The sequence below is a fragment of the Panthera pardus genome, unplaced genomic scaffold, assembly GCF_024362965.1.
Source record: "Panthera pardus isolate Hobbes unplaced genomic scaffold, ASM2436296v1 HiC_scaffold_20, whole genome shotgun sequence".
NCBI lineage: Eukaryota > Metazoa > Chordata > Mammalia > Carnivora > Felidae > Panthera > Panthera pardus.
In genome coordinates this window covers 92,811,558-92,836,382 of record NW_026526766.1, presented here as the reverse complement: position 1 = coordinate 92,836,382, position 24,825 = coordinate 92,811,558, and the positions used below count along the sequence as shown (strand labels likewise).

Below are 24,825 nucleotides of genomic sequence, written 5' to 3'. Positions count from 1 at the left end.
TGTTCTCTACAGAGGCCCCCGGGGCAGCCCCAGCCCGGCCCTCTGGAACCACCCGGGTGCACACAGCCGGCGGCCAGGACCCCGAGTCTGCCCCAGCGCTGCACCCCGTGGGGCCGAGGCCCCCGCTCGAACTGAGATTCGGGTCTGCGGTTGGGGGCTGGCACCACTGGCTGCCGACTGGACGAAACACCTGGTTCTGGAGGAGACCCGGTTCCGGGGAGGCAACACGGCTTGCCGGATCCCCAAATGCAAAAGCTACTGGCCGTTCTTCCACGGCCAGAGGTCCCTGCGGGGAGGGGAGGGGAGGGGTGGGGCCACATGTGGACCTGCTCTCAAGGCAGCCCCCGGGGAGGCCTGAGGGAGGAGGAGCTGGCCAACAAAGAAGATTCCAGAAAGGAGAACGGCTGGCTTCCGCAAGGCCTGCAGGAACAAGCATGGAGTGTCAGGGAACCCACGTAACTGCTCAGGGACTTGGTGACGCAGGAAGGGACAGGGCACTTGTAGGGAAGGGACCGAGGGACGGCAGAGAGCCAGGAGGCCCCTGTGAGGGTCAATGCCACCGAGGCCAGAGGCAAACGGATACCACTCACCACAGAGATTTAACAGTTTAATAACGACTCCTCCACAGCCCGACGGGGCAGCTACCGCACCACGTCTCACGGCAGGGCCCAACGTGCACCCCACGCTTGCCCCGGGGGCGGCTGACGGGAGGCCCTGAGGACACAGAGCGCCCTCCCTGCCCGCTGGCCTGCACAGCAGGACCTCTCCTCAGAGCAGCGGCCGGGCCTGAGCGCGTCCCTTCTCTCCGGGGGCCAAAGGGCAGGACAAGGTGCCGGCCCACCTTGCCCCCTCCGCTCGCTCCGCCCCGAGCACCTACATGGACGGCCCTCGGAGGGACCGACGGGCCTGCAGCCCACCCCACGCAGCCCGGGCTGAGCGGCCTCTCCCAGGAGGCGGCCCCGTCCCGGTGGGCCACGAAGGCGGCAGGCGCCCACCCGCAGCGAGGCTCAGGCCCAGCGTGGTGGCTCCTCACCGAGCCGCCGGGCCCGGCTGCTCCTGACCCCTGACCCTGGTGGGAGGCGGCTAGAGCCCCGTCAGGTCCACAATGGCCTTGATGAAGATGGCGTCATCGCGCACGTAGGAATTCTTGGCCTCCATCTTGGAAACGGGGCAGAAGAGGGGGCAGCCGCTCGCGATGTTCATGTCGCTGACTGGCCTCTGGAAGGAGGACGAGGTCACGTCGGGTCTAAAGGCGTCGATCACGTGCTCCCGGTTGTTCTGGTCAAGCAGCATTAAGGTCACCTGGGGGAGAGCGCCCCGCGGAGGGACAACGCTGAGTCACGGCCCCCCCCGCTCCACGGCTACCGGGTGTCAACCCCGTCTGGGTGATCTGCGCTCCGGCACCTTCTGTGACCAACCCCTGGGATCCCAGGCTACAGTCGGGGCTACGTGGAGCTGCATCGTTGGTGCCTTTTCTTATGTTCACGTGGCACACGTTTCCTCGCCAGAGGGCTCACAGAATACCTGCCGCCCTCCCCGAGGAACAGCACTTTTCAGATGCGCTGCCTCCACCAGGAAGACCACGGGGCTGGCCCGGCACGGCGAAGGGGAAGGACGACGGCACCGGCACCTCCGATCCCTCGCCCAACTGTGACACGAGAGCCTCAGGTACGGTCTCCAGCCGTGGCCCTTCCTCTGAAACCAGCCCCGAGGCCGCATCTGGAACCGCTGGCCCTAAGTGGCCGGAAGCCCCGGGGCCGAGCGGGTGGCGCCCCGGCTCCACTGCAGCGACAGAGCCACGTGAGGCCCTGGGCCCAGGAGCCTGAGGGCCCATCCTGACAGCCTGCCGCCCACCGGGGTCCCCCAGAGCGGCCGCTGGGACAGCCTCGCGTACCTTTTGGTTGAAGGGCCACCGCAGGAGGGCGTCGTTGGGGCCCTTCATCACCACAAAGAAGAGAGACAGGTGCGTCCCGCGCCCGGTGCCATCTCCGTTCAGGTAGATGCGCAGACACATCTTGTAGCCGTACCTGCTCGTGTAGAAGGCTGCAGGGGGGACGGGAGGGAGCGTCAGTGAAGCCAGGCCGAGGGCTCGTGCTCCCCGCAAGGAACAGAAACGCAGGGACAACACCCAGGTTGGGGGCACGTACTTCTCCTCTAAGGACGCGGTTAGTTCCTAGCGAGAACAAACGCCCAAAAGAAAAATAGGTAATTAGAAGAAACGTTTTTAGGGGCGCCTGGGTGGCTCAGCTGGTTGAGCGTCCAAGACTTAATTTCAGCTCAGGTCATGATCTCACAGTTCGTGCACAGATCTGAGCCCCGCGTCACGCTCGCTGCTCTCAGCACAGCGCCCGCTTCAGAGCCTCTGTCCGCCCTCCCGACTCTGTCTCTCCCCCACTCACACCTGCTCTCAAGAGTAAACATTAAAAAACAGCATTTCTGAAAACCCTAAATGTAACCCCAAAACAGAACCAGCCGTGAAGTTCGGGGCGGGGGGGGCTTGGCTCTAGTCAAAAGGCCGTGGTCAGACCTGAGCCGGGGCCTGGAAAGGGCACAGTGGGGGAGACCCTGGGACAAGCCAGAGGCGACATTCCCAATATCCAGCATGGCGCCCTGAGACACGCAGGAGCCCAGACACGGCACGAGGCCGGGCACCCCCGGGAGCGGCCCTCACGGTCTTCCTGCCCGTGGCCCCGGAAACCACCCTCCCTCGGCTCCCCGGACACCAGCCCGCTCCGGCTGCGCAGCTCTGCCTGAGCACAGACGAACGTCTCCCGGGGGCGCGTCACGGGGCCACCCCAGCTGGAGCTCACGCTCAGTTCTCTATCAGGTTCCGCCAGAGCTGGACCCGGAGGAAAGCTGATCGGCAGGCACGCTCCCACTCCCGAGGAAACGCGCTCCCACTCCCGAGGAAACGCGCTAGCAAAAGGAGCTGCCTGCTCGCATCCAGTGCAGAGGGGCCGGCCTCCCGAACACGCCGCTCCCCACGTGGCAGTCGCCTGTCCCAGCCAGGAAGACAGAGCGTGAGCATCCGGTTCCAGGGGACGGCGCGGTCGCGGGCGGGCCTGCCTGCGGCCCTGTACCCGCCGGCAGGAGAGGCGCCCCGCCCCTGCCCCCCGCTCGCCCGGGCTCCGAACACACAACCACGGCAGCAACTTCACCGAAGTAAACGGTAAAGGGCGCCCGTGGGGTGGCAGGCTCCTCGGTGCGGGGTGGGGGGCCGGGCTCGGCAGGAAGGGCCGTGGGCCGCGCGTGGCCCTGGCAGAGCAAGGGAGCCCGCCGCGTGGACGAGCGCCGCCCTCTCCCCAGCGGTGCCTTCCAGGGAACACCCCTGCGAGTACCCGCCCGAAGTTCCGTGCGTGAGGGGAGTCCCGGCCCGGGCGACCACCCGCCCAGCCCGCGTCCTCCCGCGGAGGCGCTGCCGGCACAGCAGGGGCCTCCAGCCCGAGGGTGCGCGCGTAGCTCGGACACCAGCAGCTCCGAGGACAAGCTCCAGAACGGCACCTGGAGAGAAGATGGCGGGCGTGCGGCCAGCCACAGCTTCCTGGCGCTTCCTGGCGAAATCCGAGATCTTCCAGAGAAATACGCCGTCGAAGGTGGACGCCTCCATCTCGTGGACCTTCTGCTCCAGCTCGGCCATGGCCAGGTCCTTCAGGCCGATGCTCCTCTCCAGCTGCTGCACCTGGGGGCGCAGGGGGCCCCGTGAGGGTGCCGGCGGGAGGGGCTGCGGGCCTCAGGGGCCACCTTGCATTTCGCAGGACGGCGCTTAGGGAAGCGCCCCCACGCCCACCTTTCCACCGACTTCGAGCAGGACGGCTTCTCCCACTGCCCGGGGCTTGACCGGGCTCAGGTCGTAGGGGAGCTCCGTCCCCACAACACCCCCGACCCCACCCGCGGCCAAGACTCGAGAGCTCAGTGTCAGGAAACGCACTTGTGGAACCCACAGGCCCGAGAGGAGGGGCCACCTCCCAGAGGCCTCCAGCGCCCCCACGTCAGGCCCATCGGTGCACACGGCTCCGAGAGGGACTCCGGCTCAGACACAGAAGCGGAGAAGCAGGAGGAGCGTCACGCCGGAACTCAAGGTGCCATCCCTGAAATCCCAGCTCCGAGGCCCCGTGGTGCCCTGGGGCCCGCCCAGACTAGCCCTGGGGGCCCCGGGCCCAGACCTTGTTACTCAGGGCCTCGATCCTGTCCTGGTCCAGTCGGTGCTGCCGGCCACAGGCCTCGGCGGTCATGGCCACCCTCTCCACCTCCCGGTTCAGGACGCAGACGATGTTCTCGAAGGTGGCCGTCTTCCTCTCCAGGGCCTCACACCGCTGCCGGAGCTCCGCGGCCTTGGGGAGCTCGGCCTCGGGGTGCAGCGTGCCGGCTTCCCAGCCCCCGACCTCGCCTTGGCCCAGGAAGCGGCCATCGGCCCCCGACGGGTGCCTGGCCTCCAGGAGGCCGCCCAGCAGCATGGCCAGGTGCTCCCGGAGCCACTGGGCCTCGTGCTGCTGCTGCTTCTCACTCTCCACCTGCAGAGGGAAGACGGGGAGGCTCACGGCGCCGCGCCCGCACTCGGCTCGGCGCCAGAGCCCCACGGACGTGCCGCAAGGTGCGGCGACGCCTCCGCGTCATTCGCTTGCCGACACGTCACCTGTCGCTGGTGTCACTGTCTTTCCAAAATCCAAACCTTCCTGGTGACTCGTCTGCTTTCGTGTGAAGTAACAGGAAAGAAGACACGGTTTAAAACTGCCCGGGGTGGAGGGTGGGGGGGACCAGTAAAGCTAAGCTTCTTCAAATCCTCTTTATCGTACGGTTCTGACCCGGCAGCCAATTTCTCCTGAGACTTCACGACAAACTTAAAAAAGTTAAACGCTCCCAAAACACCAAACGAAGGAAAGAACAGAGGCCCCGTGAGGCACAGCGCCCAGGGCGCAGCTCCCCAGCGGGGCTCTGACGGACGCCCCTGCCAATCCGGAGGGGCGTGTGTGAGGCCTCAGGTCAGGATGAGGTCAACAGGCTCAAGACGACACGCGTCCTCAGCGGCATTCGCACTCAGGCCACGGTGGACTCTGGCCGCTGGAAGGGCGGTGGCTGCGGCACCCGGGGCCAGGCCTGGCCTCGGGCGGCGCCCAGGGCGGGGGGCCCAGGGCCTGCATGGGAACGGACCGCCACCACGTCACCAAACAATGAGCAACGGTGGGAGGTGACACCAGAGACCGGGTGTCAAGGCACCAGGTGACAGCACAGCCGGGGCTACCACCCTTGGAAGTTTCTGAGGAGCAGAGCACCGGCCGTTCCCCAGGCCCTCAGAGAGCCCCTTGGGGGACAGACGGTCAGGGAAAAGGGTAGAGGCCAAGCGGACGGAGAACCGCCCAGCCCTGAGGGAAGCTGACAGGTCAAGGTCCTGAGGTGGGAACGGGTCAGTGTGCCCAAGGACGGACAAGCCAGTGACTGGTGCAGAGACGACGTCAGAGGCAGCCAGGGCCACACAGGCCACGGAAGTAGGGGAGGCAGGTGGGTCCAGGACCTGTGTGCAGGCAGCATGGGTCTCTGGCTGCCCTGGATGTGAGGCCGGTGACACGAGGTGCTCTTTTTGGGAAGGTACAGAAACAGGGCAGGGGGGCAGGGGGGTAGGGGGGTGGGGGGTAGGCACGTGTCACAGTGTGCGGCCGAGGCCAGAAACGCCCACCAGACACCAGGGAGGTACAAGGCCCTGGGCATTTTCAGCAGAGGGACGCGAGCCCTGACTGAGACTGGGACACCTGATGGCCGAGCAGGTGGACAAGGCAGCAGAAACGGGAGGGAAACCAGGAGGCCAGTCTGAAGGCTCGGCAGATCCGGCATTCGGGGAGAGGGCACGCGGCACGCTTCTGCAGGCTCCGCCCACTCACCAGGATCGATGGGCACCCGCCCAGCCCCCAGCGGACGGACCCAGGGCCCACGGGACTCACCATCTCGGGGCAGCCGACAGCACGGAACCTGCACGGGACTCGGCATCTGCCACATGCCCGGACGTGGTCCTGGAACTGGAAGGACGGACGCCGTCGGTGCCCTTACTCTCTCCTCCCTGCCACCGTCCCCTCCCCGGACCCCACCCCCACCGGCCTGGCCCCTGCGGTCTCAGGCTGAACACGGCCCACAACCCACCACAGGTGTGCACGTACACGCGCACGCACACGTGGCCACGTGGCCTGTGCGTGTCAACGAAGGGAGGTGGGTGCAGGCCAAGGGCTTCAGAACACGCGCAGACGCCCAGCCCCGTGCTCGGGCCTCTGCACCCCCGTCTCTCCACCACAGCTCGTAGGACACATTGTGTCGAGGGCCCCCGGGCCCTTGGGAGCGAGGAGGGGCCGGCCTGACCGGGGGTCAGACGCCCACGACGGACCAGCAGGGTGCTGGCACATGACAACGCCGATGCCGACAGGCGCGGAACCCAGAGAGCCCGGCCGTGCACACGCCGGGCACTGACACGGGCGGCACGTTCCACCAGCAAAGACCAGGGCGGAGGGGGGCACTCGTAAGTGGGCAAGGGCGAGCGGTCCCTCTGCCTCCATCTGCCAGGGCCGTGGAAGAGAGAGACCGTCAGAGCTACGAATGCCAGACAAAAATAAATGAAACGTTAAACTAAGTAAAAGGACAGGGGACCGTGGCCCAAACCACCGCTGACACTTAGGGCGTCAAACAGAGAAAAGGAGCACGGAGTCTCCCCCCGTTGCAAGAGGCGGGCGGGAGTCCCGATGTTCCCGGTCAGGGATGCGGGCCAGCCCGGAGCGAACAGCTCCCAGCCTGGCTCACGCCGGGACAGAGGGGAACTGGGAGTCCCGAGAGCCCCTATCTGCCCCCACCTCGGGGGTCTGTCATGGTGCCTGTGGGCGGGGCCTGGGCTCGGCCAGTCAGCACACTTTCCCCGGTTTCCAAAACTCGAAGCCCACTCCGTCCGTAAAGGGCGATCTCGGACTAGAAAGCCGAGGCGGACGGCAGCTCAGCACCGAGACGGCCTCCCGGGGCCGCCAGCCCAGAGGCGTGCGCGTGAGTCCCAGAAACGAGGCCGCCAGCGTGGTCCACGACTGACACTGTGAAAGCAGCCGTAGGCCGGGGCGGCACACGTAAGCCACCAGGCCGAGGGGATCCGGCACCGAGATGCTCCGCGGCAAGAGGGCTGAGAACGCACGGAATCAGGCAAAAATCCGAGCCGGAAGCGTCAGTATGAAGCCACAGTACGTTCTCTCTTTACCGGGAGCTCGGAGCCTGCCCCCAGCCCTGCGGGGTTTTGGATGCAGGTGAGCGTGCGCGCAGGGGTGAGACTGAGCGGCGGCCAGCATCTCAGGCGTGTGCGACTTCTCCCGGGCCGGGTGACTTCCACCGTGGGAAGCGTAACAGAACAGCGGCCCACGGGCCACCACTGAGCACGGGGCACAACGCGCACGCCCCCGCCCCGTCGTCACAGGCGCCAGGAAACCACTTACTTTCTCGCGGGAGATCTTCTTCTTGCCGCAGCCGTCACAGGTCAGGGGGAACTTGGGGCAGACTTCGTGGTGCGCCTGAAAGACAGCGGTCAGGAGCCAGGGCGTGCGTGAGGTCACCCTTGCCGCCTCGTGGCCTCGTTCCGGGGTCGTGGCTCCCGAGACCCCTGACGGGGCGGCTCCCACAGGCACCCGCAAGTGTCACTTGGGAGGGTCAGAGCAGAACCCCCTCTTCTCCATCTGGCAGCTCGGGGCCACGTGAGGACAAGCCATCCACGGCGACCAGGGCAGAGCACCACTGCTGGTCACCCGAACTGAAACCAGGCCACTGAGGAGCAAGGCCGTGGGATGTTGAGACCCTGGCCCTGTGAGCGGCCAGATGCCTCGTGAGTGGACGCGCTCGGGCCTCTGGACCGAATGGTCTACAGAATGGGGGTCTGAGGGGCACAGCAAGGACAGACGTGCAGCCCAGCTTCTTCAAGGAACAGCGGCAAAAACAAACAAACAAAAAACAAGCAGCCCCGCAGAGCACAATTAAAGAGACCTTGCGGACACACCATCAAGATGCAGCGTGGGGACCGTGTGGACCCCGATCCCGACAAATCAGATGTCGGGAGACACGGGCACCAAGTGAGCCGGGGATGGCGGGGAGTCGCCGCTGAGACCCGGAAGGGACGGTGGCATGTGCAGCGGTCTAAGAGCAAACGTGCTCAGAAACACATTCTCAAAGTTTCCAGGAGACACGACACAAAGCCCGGGACCCCCTAGCAACCAGGGGGAGCCACGTGGTGCCAGGCGCGTGGGGACACGGACACGCTCCAGGGAGGGTGGCCCAGGCCTGGCGCTGCGGCTCCCTCCGTGTGAGTTTTTCTAAAATAAAACAGGTTTTTAAAACCACTCGGCTCTGCCTTCAGATCCGCCCGAGTTCCTACCAGGAACCTTCCACCCCGCTGGCTGCGAGCGGCGGACTGGTGGGACGCGGTGAAGACGCCACGGCGGCCGCGACGGCGGGACGGCAGGCTCAGCGTTGGGGCTCGAGGAGCTAGGGGAGCCCTGCTGGACGCCCTCACCTTCAGGTCGGCCCAGCAGCAGGGCGCCCGGCAGTGCCTGCAGCTGAGGCTCCTCTCCGGGCACTCCTGTTCCGAGTGCCGCTCCTTCTCTCCGAGGCGAACCAGGCCTCTGCACGCCGGGCACTCGGTCAGCATGAACGGGCAGTGTCCTTCGTGGCAGCTCTGGCAACATAGGGAGCACGGCGTCAACAGGGCACGCGGCGGACACGGTGCGCACACAGCTGGCCGTCCCGGCTGCGGCTCCGCTCAGGCTCCGACGCCAGGCGCCGGGCCCCGTCCCGAAGCCACAAGCACCGGGCACTCATCCGCTCCGACGCCCGTGCTCCAGGTGAGACCGGGGCGGGGGGGGGGGGGGGGGGACGACTCCACGCTAGCTGGCTGCACCCCACCCACGTGACACCCCAGGGATATCCCGCCCCGTTGAAGCTCCAGACTGACACTCCGGGACGACAGGATCACTGGCCAGAGAGTGAGAAGGGCCACGGAGCCCAGGCCGAGGCGGAGGGCCGGGCGGGTGGAGGGACGAAGCCGGCTTGCTGGGTGCAGGGCGGCCAGGGCCGGAGTGGGGCAGGCTCTCGGTGGACAGGAGGCACAGGAGCGCTGAGGGCCGATGTGCTGGGAGGACGGACCACAGCGGCCAGACCGAGCAGAGGAGGACGGGGAGCCCACCCGCTCATCCCACGCCCGTGCTGACAGCCCACAGGCAGGGGGCCCGGGGAGGGCACGTGCCGACCCAGGGAGGCAGGGCCCAGCCCGGGGTCCCCCAGTAGGAGGGAGGTGCAGTGAGGAGGGCGGGATGTGCTGTCTCCTGGCTGGAGCCACGAGCCGCGAGCGGGGAGAGTCGAAACCGGTTGGAACCCAGCTGAACCTCAGCTGGAGGACGACGCTGTGGGAGGGGCTTGGGGCAGAGAAGCCGGTGGGTGGGTGGGTGGCGGGAAGGTGGGAGAGGCAGGAGTGCCCCCAGGGCGCCGGTCCCCGACCAGCCCGGCACTCCCTGCGGGCGTGGCGCGAAGCTCCCAGCAAGGGGAACAGCAGAGGGGTGCCGGGTGGAGAGACCTCTAGGTTTGTCTGCCGTCCCTTCTATTGTGTCAAAACACGCGCGACACAAATTTACCATCTTAACCGCTTTTAAGGGCATCGAGCACATTCACGTTGTTGTGCATCGGTCCCCAGAACGTATTCATCTTCCCAGACTGGACTCTGTCCTGTGACACACAGCCCCTCCCCTCCCCTCCCCTCCCCCGGGATCCGACGCCTCCAGGGCCTCCGGGAAGCGTCCACTCCTACAGAATGTGTCCCCTGCGACGGGCTACTCTCAGCACGGTGCTAAGTTTTAGGTAGGACACACGAGGCCACATCAGGGACGACGTGGGGCCTGCTGGGCAAGGAGGCAGAGGTGGCTGCGAGAGGAAAGTTCTAGACCGGCCAGAGCAGAAGCAGGCTCAGCCACTCCAGCGAGGTTCAGGCTGGGCAGCTCTGGGCTGCGATGCCCGAGGGGCGTGGTCTTTGGGGTTTCCCTGCAGAATCCCGGTTGTGGGGTACCTGAGGGGACCAGGGGAGCCTCCGACCTGCTCTTCCCGAGCGGGGAACAGGGTGGTCGTGTCTCCATCCCGCGCCAGGGGCCTGGCCGTTGGCGCCAAAGCCCAGCATGTACAGGGCAGAGGCCACGGGTGAGCCCCAGGGATGCGGAACGCGTGGGGTGTCCTTCCCGCACGGTGTGGAAACTCTGGATGTCACGTCCGGTGGCGCCCACGCCTCCTCACGGACCCACGTCACCAGTCTCCCGGGGCAGGCACCCCTGCCCTCTGACTTCCCACGGGGACACATACAGACCAGATGCTACATTCCCAGCCAGCCGCCCTAGTGACCCCACGGCAGCCCGACAGAGCACCCCATATGCTGCCAGGTGAGGTCCCAGCCTGTCCAAAGAACACGCCGTGGACTGCCTGGCTGCACAAAGCCCGGGTCCTCACAGCCTGCGCCCGGCCTCCCTGAAGCGCCCCCACAGCCCCTGGGCTCCTCCGCTCCCTGCCCACAGCTGCTCGAAGGCTCCCGGCTGGGCACGCGGCCCGGTCCCCCACCATCCACCCGCACTTGCCGCAGGGTCCCTGGGGCTCTGGCAGGTGGATGTCACATGCCCCACCACGATCCAGCAACAGGCAGCGCCCGGGCCACACCAGGTACACCATAAACACTCGAAACGGACCAAGGACAAGTCTCAGAAGTGATCATGGCTCAGAGCGGAAAAGATACAGCGGCTACAGCTGAGGTGCTTGGGTTTCATTGAAGGCGTGTTAACACATAACGTGGGAGTCCCCAAGGGAAGCACAGAGCAAGCAGGCACCCCCGGGAGGGCTGAGGGCACGCGGCCCCCTGCTGACGGCCGCCCCTGGGCCCGGCTGACGGTGGAGGCCTGAGTTCATCATCCCAGGGCCTCTCTGGAGCAGGCACTCAGCACCACCACCCTCGAGGGATCAGAGGGACCACCTTCACGTCCACTCAGGGAGAAGCACACGCCTTGGAGAAATCAGCCTTTATTCAACCAGAATTCAAACTGAGTGTCTCGGTGAAAAGAGCTGTGCTGACTCTGAATTCACCGGGACGTGCGGGACATCAAGCAGGCTTGACTCGGTCTCCCCTTTCAACTGTGACCACTGGTCACCCCTGTCCCCCATCCCGCCTTCAGCGGAGAGCTTCCCCCCTGCCAGCCGGCCCCTCCTCTGCCTCCAGCCGCAGGCTCCTGCACCCGCCCCCAGAGAAACGGCCCTGGGGCTGTGCACACGGGCACCTCTGGCACCTGGCAGGCGCCCCACTAACATCTTTGAACTGGAGTTTTAAATTATTGGGTTCTCAGAAAATACCAGGCATCGTTGCAAAGGAAAAACCTATTCAGAGGCTAACCGGGACTCTCCGAACAGCTCAGCCACGGCTCAGGCGTTTCACAACACCACTGCTCCCGGCCCCGCAAAGGGCAGCGAGCCGGCTCAGAGAGGAGGGCGGTGTGCACAGAGGCCTTGATCTCACCCAGGCCCGTGACGTTCACGGCCAGGGACAGGGTTTGCCAAAGGCCAGGCCCAGTGTCCCAGAGCAGCGCCCGCCCTCCCACGTGACCAAACCCACCCTCTCAGGGACTTTCCGGGGCTCTCCGGGCCAGCCAGGGACTTTCCAGCCTGCATGCCTGCAGGGCCGTGGCCGAGCCCACAGGCTGGCTGCGGTCCCTGGCCCTCAGCCGGAGGCCCACGAAGCCACCGCCCACCCACACCGCGGGCCTGGAGGCAGCAGAAACCGGCCTTCCAGACCGGGAGGTGGCGGGGGGGGGGGGGGGTGGCATTCCACCTGTCCCCAGGGGGTCTCTGGGTCCCTACAGAAGGCAGCACAGCCCACTGTGCCTACTTCCTGGGCCCACCAGCCCCCAGAGCCTGCTCGGGCTTCCCACCCTCCCGGGAGAGACCCCAAACCCCAAGGCCTGCCGTCGGGACAGCCCCGGGCAGTAACGGCTGCAGGCCCGTGCTGCTGAGCAGGGCCGCCCCGCTGTGCGGGTATGGCCGGGAGCCTCCGGGTCTCACTCCCAGGAAGGCAGCAGTGAGGGTGCAGGGAGCCGAGAGCTGCTCCACTCGAGGCCCCAGGCGCCTGCTGGATGGACAGCACGTCTCACCTTCCCCACCAGAGGCTCCTCCCTGGGTACGGCCAAGCCGCTCCCCTGGAAACACGCGGCTGAGAGCCCGAAGACCAAAAAGGCTAGTGGGTCAACAGAACGAGGGAAGGACGGCACACAGGCCGGGAGCCCAGGTCCCAGTTTCAGACCCAATGGGCCCTCCCTCACCGTCACGACTCAGTGCCCAGGGCCCACCCCACGACGGGGCTGTCCTAGGGCCCGAGGCAGGCCTACCTCCTGAGCCTGAGCCTAGGAGAGCCAGGCTTCCGTACCCACAGCCTCTCTGGCCTCGCCTACGGGGCTGCCCATCTGAGAGCCCCACCTGCCGCTCCACGCCAGTCCCAACCTCTTGTCCTGGCGGCGGCCTGGCTGCTTCTTGCCTCTCTGGGTTTCGCTGTTTCAGGGCTGTCACGGGAGTGGATGGCCACAGGACCGGTCCCCTAAGTCGGGCTCCTCTCACTGAACGGAGTACCCTTAAGGTCTGTTCGTACGTGTCACCATTTTGTTCCCTCCCTCTTACAGCTGAATCCTATTCCGTGGTGTGGACTGACCATGTCTTGTCTGTCCCACCGTCAGCTGGCGGATGCTCGGCTGCCATGACGTTTGTGCACGAGTAAGTGGGCTGTGCCAGTTAAGAGGACGGCCGAGCGAGCGAGCGAGCTGTGGACGCTGCGCGAGGGCGGGCAGGTCCGGTCACACAGAGGCCCCGCTGTACCAACGCAGGGACGCACGCTAGCCTTGCCTGGCTGGGACAGGCCACGGCAGGATGGGAACGGCAGCCACCGCCCTGTCACTGGCCAGATGCCTTTCTGTGACCGCAGATCGAACGTGGCTACTCCTGCAATGCCCAACGTCTAGACAGTTCGAGAAAAGAAAGCCCTAGTCTGAAGACTCACGGAAAAATCCCACCGAGCAAGAAAGCTACTTTCCTGCACGTTCAGCCCCGCAGAGCCAGCACAAGGTCCTAGCGCACCCGGCCCCCTCGCCGCCACCCGCCACAACCCTCCACAGATGACACCGGGCCCGGCCAGGTGCAAGCCCCACGCGAGGCCACAGTCCCCAGGCCCCTGGGTCCACACGCGGGTCGTCAGCAGCCGCCGCCTCCTCTGCGGACGTCAGCCAGGCTCGCAGCCGGCAGGCTCACGAGGGCTCCGCGGGCTGCTTTGGGGACGGGGTCCAGGCTCGAGGCCGAGCCGGTGCGGGGGCCCCTACCTCATACTCTTTAAGGGTCCCCTTCCAGGTGCAGCCGTCGCTGGGACACACGGCCGGCAGGCTCTCCACCTCCCTGCGCGCAGCGTTGTCCGGGAACGCCTGAGGAGAGCATTCCTAGGTTAGGCCTCCACCCGCTGCCCCCTGCCTGCCCCGCCGCCAGCCTTCCAGAACGAGGCCTGGCGGCAGACGCAGCAGCTCCAAGCTCTAGCGGCCACCGGGGCAGCGAAGGCGGGTCCTAGCTGCCAGAACGCCATGAGGCCATTGGTGTCACTAAAAGAAACATCAAAACGTTTTCTGTGTTTTGACGTTTTTTGCTTACAGACTTTCACTTACCGAACCGCTTTCCAAAATAGAAATGCCCTCTTCGTATATGCCTTCGTGAACACAGGCAGCACAGTTCTGAGGCCCGGAGCTGGGGGGAGAAGGGAGGGGCCGGCCATCAAACCCGCTGCAAAGAGCAGAGAGCACTAGGCCGCCCGCCCAGCGCCACTCCTCGCCCCATTCCGCACTTTCTAGACTGAGATGGAATCAGGGAGGAGCACGCATCGACGTCCAACGTTTAAGACATTTAGGGGCGCCTGGGTGGCTCAGTGGGTTAAGTGTCCGACTTTGGCTCAGGTCACGATCTCACAGTTTGTGGGTTCAAGCCCCGCATCGGGCTCTGTGCTGACAGCTCGGAGCCTAGAGCCCGCTTCGGATTCTGGATCTCCCTCTCTCTCTCTGCCCCTCCCCTGCTCATGCTGTCTCTCAAAAACAAACCTTAAGAAGGAAACAAGTAAATAAAAACAAAATACTTAAAACAGGGGAGAGGATTCCAATCCTCTAACGGTGACCCTCCCGCTGTGAACAAAGGTGCTCTCTGGTGGCTCAGCTGGGCGCCCAGGCGTGAGGTGCTGGCTCCCTGGGCCCACCCACCGGCCCTCGACGTGCCAGTGGCCCTCAGACCAGACTTCACAAGCTCCTGGGGACATGTGCCTCCAAGGCACACGCAACATGAACCCCAAGTGTGATTTTCAGCTGTCTTGTGCCCACATGACACGCACGGACACCCACGGAGCAGTGGCAGCAGACGGGCTCTCGTGGTGTTCGTTTCACTCCCTGTGTCCACGCTGCCCCGGCAACCCGCGACCCCTCCTCTTCGGTCGCTAACTTCACTTTCCTATCTGCAGCGCGCCTCTGCCTTTGGGGGGTGTCGCCGGGAGCACGGCCCGACCCGAGGCCGAACCCGCCACCCGCCACCGGGCCCCAGTACCTCAGGATGCTGGTCAGGCAGTAGGAGCAGTAGCGGTGGCCGCACTGTGCCTGGAAGGGCCTGCGCAGGACGTTCCTGCAGGCCGAGCACAGGTACTTGTCCTCTGGCTTGGTCCCCAGCAGGGTCTTTGAGAAGCCGGGCTGCAACACGTCTAGGGAGCCGGGAGGGGTCACGCTGGCCGCAGCCATGGGAGCCGCGAACCGCCACGTCCTAAGGAAGAGCACAGAGCAGGAGAGGGTCACGCAGGGGCCTAAGAGCCGCCTCGACTGCAGAATAACCCCCCGCGGAAAATGGCCCTCGCCCGGCGGTGAGGGGTCGGGGTCGCCAAGCCGAACAGTGGTCTAGAATCGGAGAACCAGGATTTCAGCACCGCGGGGAGCCCTGCAGACAATCTAGTCCCATCTCCCACCACAAACACGGAAATCGAGGCTCGGCCAGGGTGGCGCTCTGCCCACGCCGCACAGCTGCGCCGGCGCGCCCACTCCAAAGCCCCCAGGCCAACAGGCCGTCCTCAAGGTCACCTGGCCCGGCTCGCTGACCCACGGACAGAGCGAGTGCCGGGATCCGGGAGGCCACCTTCTGGCTACACAGCCATCGGCAGCCCTTATCCTCGTGCCTTCCTGTCTCCCCCAGACCTCCTACAGATCAGCCTGGCGTGCAGGAAATTCTGACCTGCCTGTGCTCGGGCCCTAGGCAGCCCCCAGGACGCGGCCACCCCACGCGTCGGCCTCTCCAACGTCACCCCTGACAGCAGGCACGCAGCCTGCCGGGCACCACCGCTCTGCTCCCTGGCCACCATCACCAGGGTGCCCCCTCTAGAGAGCTGCCCGCTGCTGTGCACCAGGCCTTGGCAAGGCCCCCAGGACACACGAGCTGGACAGGGGAGAGGCTCCCACAGTGTTCTGACCCCTTGCGTGGGACGCACAGATCAACAACCAGCATCTCAAAAAGCCAGAAGGAACCGTACCTGCTAACCCTCCAAGCTGGACAAGTACCCAGGTGCCACCTGAACACGCAGCACGTTGACCTCAGAGCCACCCTGGCCCGTTTGCAATCGCTCCAAAGAGCTTTCTTCCCCAAATGCCCCTGGAAACACGGCCCCGTGTCTTCTCACGGATGTGCGTGGGGAACACGCCAACTTTCGAACCAGGATGTTCTGAAATGACACCTCTTTCCAACGTTCGTGGGGCTGTCTTCCCTGGCCTAAGCTGGTGTGACACCACAGGAAGCAGCAACAGACGGTGTGCCCCTGTCTCCCATCTGCCGGGCACAGCCACTTTCAACCAAGGCTTCTGGACTCGTAGTCGGCGAGGCCTCGCTTGGGCCGCGTGCCAGAGCACACAGGCATTTGCTCCTCCAACCACAGGACATATGAGGTGTCGTGCCCGAGGCCACTTGGCAGGAGGCCACGGCGCCCTCTCACTGGTCCACACACTCTCAGCACGTGTGGGCGTGTCTGGGCCCCTGCCCCATCCATCTGTCCCTCTGACGAGCGGGGGAATTCACTCTCTCGAGCCCGACGGCACACAGAAGCGCTACGAGGCGCCACTCACTAAAGCCTTTCGGTAGACGCCGACAGTGCAGGCCAGGGCAGCCGAGGAGGGAGGACCCCTCAGCCCACGCCTCTCAAGGCCACGTCCGGATGTGCTACACAGAAGCACTACCAAGAGCGAAGGGCTCGTGAAAGTCCACTTACTCTCACGAGGTGATTTCACGAGCCATCGACGACGTACAAATCAATGCTCTAAACTACGTTAGCGGGGGCACGCCTGGGTGACTCAGTCGGTTGAGTGTCTGACTTCAGCTCAGGTCATGATCTCGTGGTTTGCGCGTTCGAGCCCCGCGTCGGGCTCTGTGCCGACAGCTTGGAGCCTGGAGCCTGCTTCGGATTCTGTGTCTCCCTCGCTCTCTGCCCCTCCCCCACTCGTGCACGCGCGCGCACGCACACACACACACACACACACACCCTTTCTCTCTCAAAAATAAACACTAAAAAAAATTTTAAAAATCACTGGTAAAAAAAAAAAAAGCCACACTTTAGATCTCTACTCTGTATTTATTACCTTAAATGAAATCCAACATCAAAAGTAAAGGAGTGTAAGCACACGACCGTGTTACACGGGGGCAGAGGAGACTAAAGTAAGAAACCAACAGCCCCGTGACAGTACGAGGATTACGGTGATGCTTTCTTTTGAAAGCCTCACTGAGCAGCCTCCCCTACAGTCTGCGAGACAAAGCTTTATTCTGGCACCGACATTCCGTCTTCTCGAAACCAGACCCGGCTTCTTGGCCGACTGATCACACCTTCTTCGGCCGGTCCCACTGCCCTAGCCCATCAGCATATGCTCCCATTAGACGTACAAGCCCCACACGGGTGGTCTCTTTCTGGCCTCGACCTCTGTCAGCTCTGGCCAGACCTCGATGACCTCGCGAACACAGCTTAGTCAGCGGTCACTACTACCCGACACAGCTGGACGGCGGGCGTCGGTATTTCTGTCCTAAACGCGGAGACAGGCCCTGGAGGACCCACGGATTCCACCCAGCGCCACGGCACCAGCCCCCGGGTCCCGCCGCGGCCCATGCCACGCCTGGGGAGTTCTCGGTGCTTGCGACCTTAAACGTTGTGTTCAAATCTCGTTTGTAACGCATTTTAACTTTTACAAACCATAACGAAAGACATCACAGAGACTCAAAAGCACTGCCCCAAAATGTAACGCTTTGAAGGCCACCAATACATCAAGTCCCGCCGCAGTGGCGGGCTGCCTGCCGCGACCACAGAAGAAAACTTCCCCGTCCCCGCGCCTGGACTCGACTCCCTGGTGGCCTGCACATGTCCACCCATCTGGGCCTCCCCAGATGACCGGCGCAGTCAGCAGCCCCGACACAGGCACCAAGGACGGTGGGCGGGGCGGCCACCGGAGAACAGGACTCGGGGGCTCGTGGGCACCCCAACCCGGAACCTCAACATCCTGCTGGCCCTTTCAAGCTTCCCGCCTATTTCCCAAATACTGACTCTCTCGGGTAAGTTGCTCATAACCAGAGCAACTCCACTGGCAATGAATGTGTGAACGAGGCCTCCCATGCAGTCTGCCCCGGATCTCACATCAACTGATTCCCCAAAAACAAGCTCCAGTTAACTTCCGTACAACAGATTCACATTTTGTTAGAAGGGCATCTCTATCAGAGACGAGACAGTATTTACAGAATAGTTCCAGTTATGTGACGTTTGAGAACAGGCAAACCAGCCCACGACAACACAAGCTGGGAGGTGATGACGTCTGGCTGCACGAGCCTGTGGCACACGAGACGTCTGCTCTCCTTCCCGGTTCCTGGCACAGAGCTCCTAAAACCCCTGGGATTTCCAGAGCAACGGGGCCAAGGGAGTACCTTCTGTGACTCATAAGCCCCTTTCACGCCGCCCCCTGTGAGGGAGGAGAGGGGCCGGAGACTGACCTAACCACCCATGACCAATAAGGCAATCGATCGTACTTTCGTGAAGGAGCCCCCGTAACACCCGGACCAGGGAGGTTCAGAGCGCTCCCGGACTGGTAACCCGTCACCGTGCCGAGAGGCTGGCGCGCCAGAGGGCGTGGGGGCCTGGCAGCCCTGCCCCACACCTGCCCTGTGCATCTTCCCACCTGGCTCTGCACGGAATCAGTGTCTCCCTGAGTTCTGTGAGCCACTCTGGACTCAGTGAACCCAAGGAGAGGTCACAGGAATGCCATGTTCGGCGTCAGAAGCGCTGAGTACAGAAACGCAGGCGTGCCGGAGAGGCCCGGGTACGCAGACGACCGCGCACCGAGCTGTACCCTCAGGATCTGTGTATTTTGCTGTACGTGCACCTCAACTTCCAAAGGAAAAGATGGAGTTTCGGGAAGCCTGGCTGGCTCAGTCGAGGAGGTGCAACTCAATCTCGAGGTTGTGAGTTCGAGCCCCACACCGGGTGTAGAGACTACTTAAATAAATTCTAAAGATTAAGAAAAAGATGTAAATCTCTAATTACGGTATACCCATACACGTTTATCCAAAATAACTCTGTCTCATGATACTAAAAATGGTAAAGAAGGGCGCCTGGGTGGCTCAGTCCGCGAAGCACCCGACTTTGGCTCGGCTCGTGATCTCACGGTCCGTGAGTTCGAGCCCCACACCGGGCTCTACGTCGTCAGCGTGGATCCCGCTTCGGACCCTCTGGCCCCTCTCTGCCCCTCCCGGGCTCGCGCGCACTCGCACGCCATTTCAAAAATAAATAAATAGTAAAAAAATAGTTTTTAATTGCAGAGAACCCGAAAGTCAGGTTCTGACGGGAAGAAGCCCCGAAAGAGCGGTGCATCTGGCACCGTGTGCTGCCCTGCCGTTTCCTCTGCCGCAGGTGGAGCTGGCGGCAGCCCCTTCACAAGCCCGGGGCCCGGCCTGGGTGCAGAGCACGGGGACACCTTCACATGCGCCGACGCTCTAAACTAAGGCATTATGAGCAGACGTTGCAGGTGGGGGAGTGTGTGTTTAATACTTACTTTTGAGAGAGAGAGAGAGAGAGACAGAGTGCGAGCAGGGGAGGGGCAGAGGGGGAGGGAGACACAGAATCCAAAGCAGGCTCCAGGCTCCCGGGTGTCAGGACAGAGCCCGACGCGGGGCTCGAGCTCATGAACAGTGAGTTTGTGACCTGAGCCACCCAGGCGCTCCTAGGTGTTTCTAGTCCTAGGTGCTGGCGCGCGTGCCTTCGTACCACCTAAATGTTGATCTTGAGTCTCTCTGATTAAAAACCAGGGCTCTCAGCAGGGACAAGGTGATCAGTCATGATGCAGCGACTGTCCCTTCGTTCCACCCGACCCAGCTGACCACCCCGCTCGCCTCCCCTCTCCCTGACCTCTGAGTGTGAGTGCCTGCACATCCCCAGCCCCCTGGAGAGCTGGGCCCCCCTTCGGTCCCTCCAGTGGAATCCTCAGAGACCTCTCTCTCTCTCCCTGTCTCTCTCTCTCTCTCATCCACCGTCTCCAATGCATCAGTAGATCCATTGGCTCTACCCTCCACAGACCCCTGGAATCTGACCACATTGCTGCAGTCAGGCCTTGGCCACCATCCACTGTGTCCTGAGCCTCCACCCTTCCTCCACCCTGCCCGTCCAGGCATCTCTTTCTCAGCAAGGCCTTCCCTGTCACCTGTCACCTGTCACCGACACTGCACTGTGCTGGCCTCCTTGTGTGGGCCTGTCCCTCTGCAATGAAAGCTAAGCGCCAGGAGGCAGGGACTGGGAGGGCAGGAGGAGGGACCCAGGCCTGGGCACGGGGTGCAGGAGCGCCCTCCGGGCTTTCCAGGCTTCCGCTCATCCACGGACTCCGGTACCCGTGAAGCCAGCCCTTCCTCCACACCATTCCTAAGTGGGGCACGCCGATCCCGGAACCGGGATGAAGTGTCCCTTCAGAGTCATGCCCCTATTCTCCTCCTACCCCCCACCCGCTGAGTCCTCACCTCCCTAAACCACAACCAGGTCACCTGCTCCACTGCCCACTGGGCCCTGCAGGGGATGTGGCCTCGATGCTGCTCCCACTCAGAGCTCGCACATCTCAGCTCAGACCCCGGACGGCTTCCGCTGAGTCTGCCTCCTGCACCCTCCTCACAGGCTCAGCACCCTCTGTGCAGGGGTGAGGTGGTGGGACAGGGACATGTCCTCCCTGTGGACACAAGAACCAGGCCTTGAGAGTGGTCCTCACGCATCCCCATGAAGGAGCGGGCCCAGTGCAAGGAGAATGGCACACCGCCCACAGGCCTGGACTCCAGAACACGACGAAGATGTGCTCCCCATCCTGGGCATCACCTGCGGGGTGTGTGGGTAATTTCTTCCGGGTTTTCTTCTCTGGACCTTCCCGCCCTGGCCTCTGGGCATGTTCGTGATGTCCCGCCGTGGAAACCCACCCGGCAACTGCCCACCGCCAGACAGGGACCCAGATGTGGCCCTCAAAACACAAAGTGAAAAGGTCTTTATCCTCCCGGAGAAAATGCGTTCTCCAGCGACCAGCGAGTACGGTGCATGCTGTGCTCTAGTACCCAGAGCATAACCAATACTGCAGGACGAACCTGGTCCCCAAGTGACATTCGCATTTATTTCCCTGGGAAGTTTAGAAACCGCTCGAGAGAGAGAACCCCTCGCTGAAAGCCCCCCTCTCCTTGGAGCCCCCTCCGAGGGAGCCAGCAAGGCTCTCTCCATCACACGGCACGGGTGTTTACAGCCTGCCCTCCCCCCTCCCAGGACACTGAGGCAGGTAACAGGACAGGACCACAGGATGCAGAGATCTGTGACACAACACAGCAGGACACCGGAGGCAAGGACCAGCACAGAGGCCCGAGGTCACAGTGCATGCGTTTGGGGACTGCGGCCACGGGGATTGGGCTCTATTCTGAGAACCAGGTGTCCGGGGAGAGGGGAGGGATCTGCGTCTGCTCAGATGCGTGGAGACGCCACTTCTGGAAGCACCGAGGGGCTCTGTGGCTTCCAAAAGCTTTAAACAAATCAACTCTTAGCATTTTTGTTTTTCTAAGATTTTTGGGAGAGAGAGACAGTGTGTGAGCAGGGGAGAGACAGAGAGAGAGGAGACACAGAATCCGAAGCAGGCTCCAGGCTCTGAGCTGTCCGCACAGAGCCCGACGTGGGGCTCGAACCCACGGACCGTGAGATCATGACCTGGACCGAAGTCGGACGCTCAACCGACTGAGCCGCCCAGGCGCCCCTTGTTTCTTGATTCAAGCATTCGCGAATACCGTGGTGTGTAAATCATACTGCAATTAAGCTGTTCAAGAAAAATAAAACTCGAGCAACAATTTCGGGGTGACTGAGACCTGCACCTAAAACCAGCAACCGAGTCGACAGACGGCACCGCCCTCCAGATGCCCCCTCTGCTGAGAGCGGCTGCGCTGGCCCAGCACGCCCGCCCTGTGCTCTGCCCCACACTCGCTGGCTTGCTCGCTCGCTGGCGTGCACTCTCTCTCCCTCACACGCACACACACACGCGCACACACACACACTCTCTCTGTCCCGGGCTCCTCCACAGACAGTTCCGAGCGGCCCCACTCCAGGATCTGGGCCTCACCTTCATCACGGGGACGCTCACCGGGCTCCTGCCCACACACGGGACACCCCACCTCTACTCACAGGCTGCAGGACGCGACAGTGCTGTGACTGGCACCCTAATGTGACAGCTGATCTTGGAACGCGGGTCTGAACTGCCCGGATCCGCTTCTGCACAGACTGCTTACAGCCCGTTACAGTAAACGTGCTTTCTCCTCCCTACGAGTTTACCATTTTCCTCTCACGCACGCACGGTCACAATCCGGCACCCCACACACAAGGGGGTCTGGGGCAGCCGGCTCTTCACACGATCGCCAGGGCTTCTGCCCAACCGCAGGCCGCTAGCTAAGTGAAGGCGGGAGTCGCAGGCGTGCTCACTCCGCAGCACACGTCCGAAAACTGGAACGAGACAGCATTTAGTGTGGCCTCTGCACGATGACCCGAAAATTTGGGAAGCGTTCCCATTTCAAAAAAAAGAAGGGAAGAAAAAAACGTTACACGCAGATTTTCAACTGCGCAGGGAGAGGGTTGGCGCCCCCACCCCCTTGTATGTTCAAGGGTCAAGTGTGAAGGCTCCGGAGCCACAGGAGGTGGGGGGGCTGAGGGCAGGGAACCCAGAGAGCCGGTGACGAAGACAGGCGGCAGGAGACACTGATACCTCCAGGATAAGTCGCAGGGGCGAGGGCGCAACAGGGTGAGAAAAGGTGACCCCAGAGGTCCACCCACCACCCTGAAGTTCAGGGAGCTCGTCCAGATCTGAAACAGGTGAGAACTCGCCCCTCGGAGGAAGAAGGGAGCACCAGGTAGGCAGGGGAGCCCACAGCTGGGGTCAAGGCAAGGGGTACGCGGCGCACAGGCCAGCAACCAAAGTTCAAGGCAGCCAGACTGGAGGGTGGAACGCTGTGACCCCGGGTCGTGGCCCCCCGGCCGTGACCTCGCACAGTGGGCCGGGGCGTTGCGGACGGCATGTCACCGCGTGGGGACCCCGCGCCACGGCCCCCGGCCGGAGCCGCCGTGGACGCCCGCGGGCGTTCGCGAACTTTCCTGCGCCGGCCCCGCTCCGACTTTCAGTTTCCGGCTGCCCGGCTCCGAAAAATCCCCTCAGGCCCGCGGGGCGGCGACCCTGCCGCCGGGGCCCTGACTCCCCGGAGCCGCCCGCCGCCGCCCTGGCCACCGCCGCCGCCCCCCGACCCCAACCCCCACCGCGACCCCCACCGCGACCCCGACCCCGACCCCACCAGCTGGACTCACCAACGGTCGCCGCGCGCCCGGAACTGCACGCCCGCCCAGCCGCCGCCGCCGCCGCCGCCACCGCCGCCGCCGCGGACCCGCCCCCGAGCCCGCCTGACTGACTGACGCGGGGCCCTACCAGGAGCGCTCAGCCAGCCGCAGCTGGCTCCGATTGGCCAGTTATCTCCCCCCGCCCTCCGCGTTGGCCCGCCCCCTGACAGACTGACACGGGACCCAACCAGGAGCGCGCCGGAGCCGCAGCGGGCGCCGATTGGTCAGAGCCGCCGCTGCGTGGGTACTTAAGTTGAGCCCAGCCCAGGCTCTCTCCGAGCAGAGCAGGTGGGTGCCGGGCGTCGTGACCTGCTTGTGCGGTGCGGGGCCGGCCTGCGCGAAGGTCTTCCGTGCTTTTAACCTCCTGAGAGCCTGGCCGATGCCCGCGAAGGGTCAGCCCGGGCCGCGGGCACGGCGGCGGCACCTCCCCTCTCCCCGGAGTCCTGCTCACAGCTGGGCCCCGGTTTGGGTCACAACTCTGAAAAAAAAAATAAATAAATAAAAAAACCACCCTGCTCACTTAAAGAGTATGAAGGACATAAGGTCGGCTGTCGGGGTTGTGAAATGTTCTACAACCACATAGCGGCGATGGTTGCCCAACATTATGAATGTACAAATGCCACTGAATCGTACCCTTTAAAATGATTTCAATGGTGAATTTTATGTTGTGTGAATTTCACCAGCAAACAAAGCCAAAAACGGAGGGCCTCCTGACACATGGAAATGTGGAACACGCATTATCTAGAAACAAGGCGGTGGCCTTAGCAGAAAAGGGGGGCAGCGCCGGGGGGAGGGGGGATACGAATGTTGACCCCATCACTTCCTCCACGTGTGTGACCTGAGGCCAGTCTGTCTCTTGATGTGCCAAAGGACAGTTGGGATAAAACGGATTATCTCTCACTAAACACAGCTTTTGCCAAATATGTGACAAACATCTCGTTTTGTCTCATGCCAGTGTTCAGAGGTGGCAACTGCTCACTCCATTTTGCAGAAAAAGAAATAGAGACTCAGGGAGGTGAGATTCCTTCCCCCAAGTCACACAGCACATTCAGCACCCCCACTCTGAGGGGCTCATCTGAGCAATGGGAACAGTCCAAACCGAAAAACAGGCTGGCTTTGAAGTTACTCGATTTAAGTGCTCTACGCTCTGTGCGGTCTGGAGTCCCCTTTCTAAAATGCCACATCCCCGGATACGGCAGCAAGGCTGTCTTGCCTCTGATAGAGCTCGGATAGCGGCCGGGTTCCGTGAACCTCCGGGCTGAGTTTGCCACAGGCAACTCCCCGTCCAAACTACAGGTTCAGTGGAGGTTTCATTCAAGTCCCATCACCGTCACCTAGTGAGCTCCTCCTGGCGTCTGGGAGGCCAAGGCCGAGGTGTGTACCCACCAGCTGCCCGGCAGGAAATGGCTCTTGTTGTAAAGAGGAGGTTCACCTGCAGCGGTATACCCCCACCCCCTTCCTTAAGGGTAAGATCAGGAAGCTGTCCTAATTGGCTACCTTCTACAGCAGGTTCCGGAGACTGTCAGACCTCACTCTTCCAGGATCGGGGACAGCGGAGAAGCCTGAGAGAGGCCCCAGAGTCCAGGAGAGACTTCCCCGGACAAGCTCTTGCCTCCTGGGCAGGCAACCCCCTGCAGACCTTGGTGCCCAAAGCGCTGAGCAATCTTAAAGTACCTGCCAGTGGTTTTAGCCTGAAGGTGCTTTTAGACTTTGCTGTTCCCAAGGATTTTCACACACACGTTTTTAAAACATTGGATTCTGATGAAAGCAGGCCTTTGGGGCTTGCAGCGCTAAGAACAGGGGGAGGAAGCCCTGGCCCAGCCCCGACTGGGAAGTGGCCGACCCGCCCC

At 63.3% G+C, this 24,825-nt stretch overlaps 1 protein-coding gene across 2 annotated transcripts; it reads right to left on the bottom strand.

Annotated features, from left to right (window-relative positions):
• Positions 1-594: 594 nt before the first annotated feature.
• TRAF2 (TNF receptor associated factor 2) lies at positions 595-23,034 on the bottom strand. 2 transcript variants are annotated; one of them, XM_053908574.1, is made up of 11 exons: positions 22,946-23,034; positions 14,635-14,844; positions 13,716-13,794; positions 13,383-13,481; positions 8,516-8,677; positions 7,449-7,523; positions 5,934-6,008; positions 4,164-4,511; positions 3,502-3,679; positions 1,895-2,043; positions 595-1,302 (listed from the first exon to the last, which is right to left on the bottom strand). In XM_053908574.1, exons 2-11 carry the CDS (start codon positions 14,820-14,822, stop codon positions 1,084-1,086), a joined length of 1,572 nt encoding a protein of 523 aa, XP_053764549.1. In that variant the 5' UTR covers positions 14,823-14,844; positions 22,946-23,034; the 3' UTR covers positions 595-1,083. The 2 variants fall into 2 exon arrangements, with proteins under 2 accessions (XP_053764549.1, XP_053764550.1); XM_053908575.1 differs by lacking the exon at positions 22,946-23,034 and having other exon boundaries at positions 3,502-3,673.
• Positions 23,035-24,825: the final 1,791 nt, after the last annotated feature.

Bases quoted from the DNA above. Each gene is read 5' to 3' on its own strand.
- TRAF2 (XM_053908574.1), bottom strand. From the start codon at position 14,822: ATGGCTGCGGCCAGCGTGACCCCTCCCGGCTCCCTAGACGTGTTGCAG. The intron at 3,680-4,163 runs GTCTGGGCCCGG...CTGCGCCCCCAG, and splicing joins TCGAGGCCCTGAGTAACAAG to GTGCAGCAGCTGGAGAGGAG. The intron at 1,303-1,894 runs GTACGCGAGGCT...GCTCTCCCCCAG, and splicing joins GGTGGCCCTTCAACCAAAAG to GTGACCTTAATGCTGCTTGA.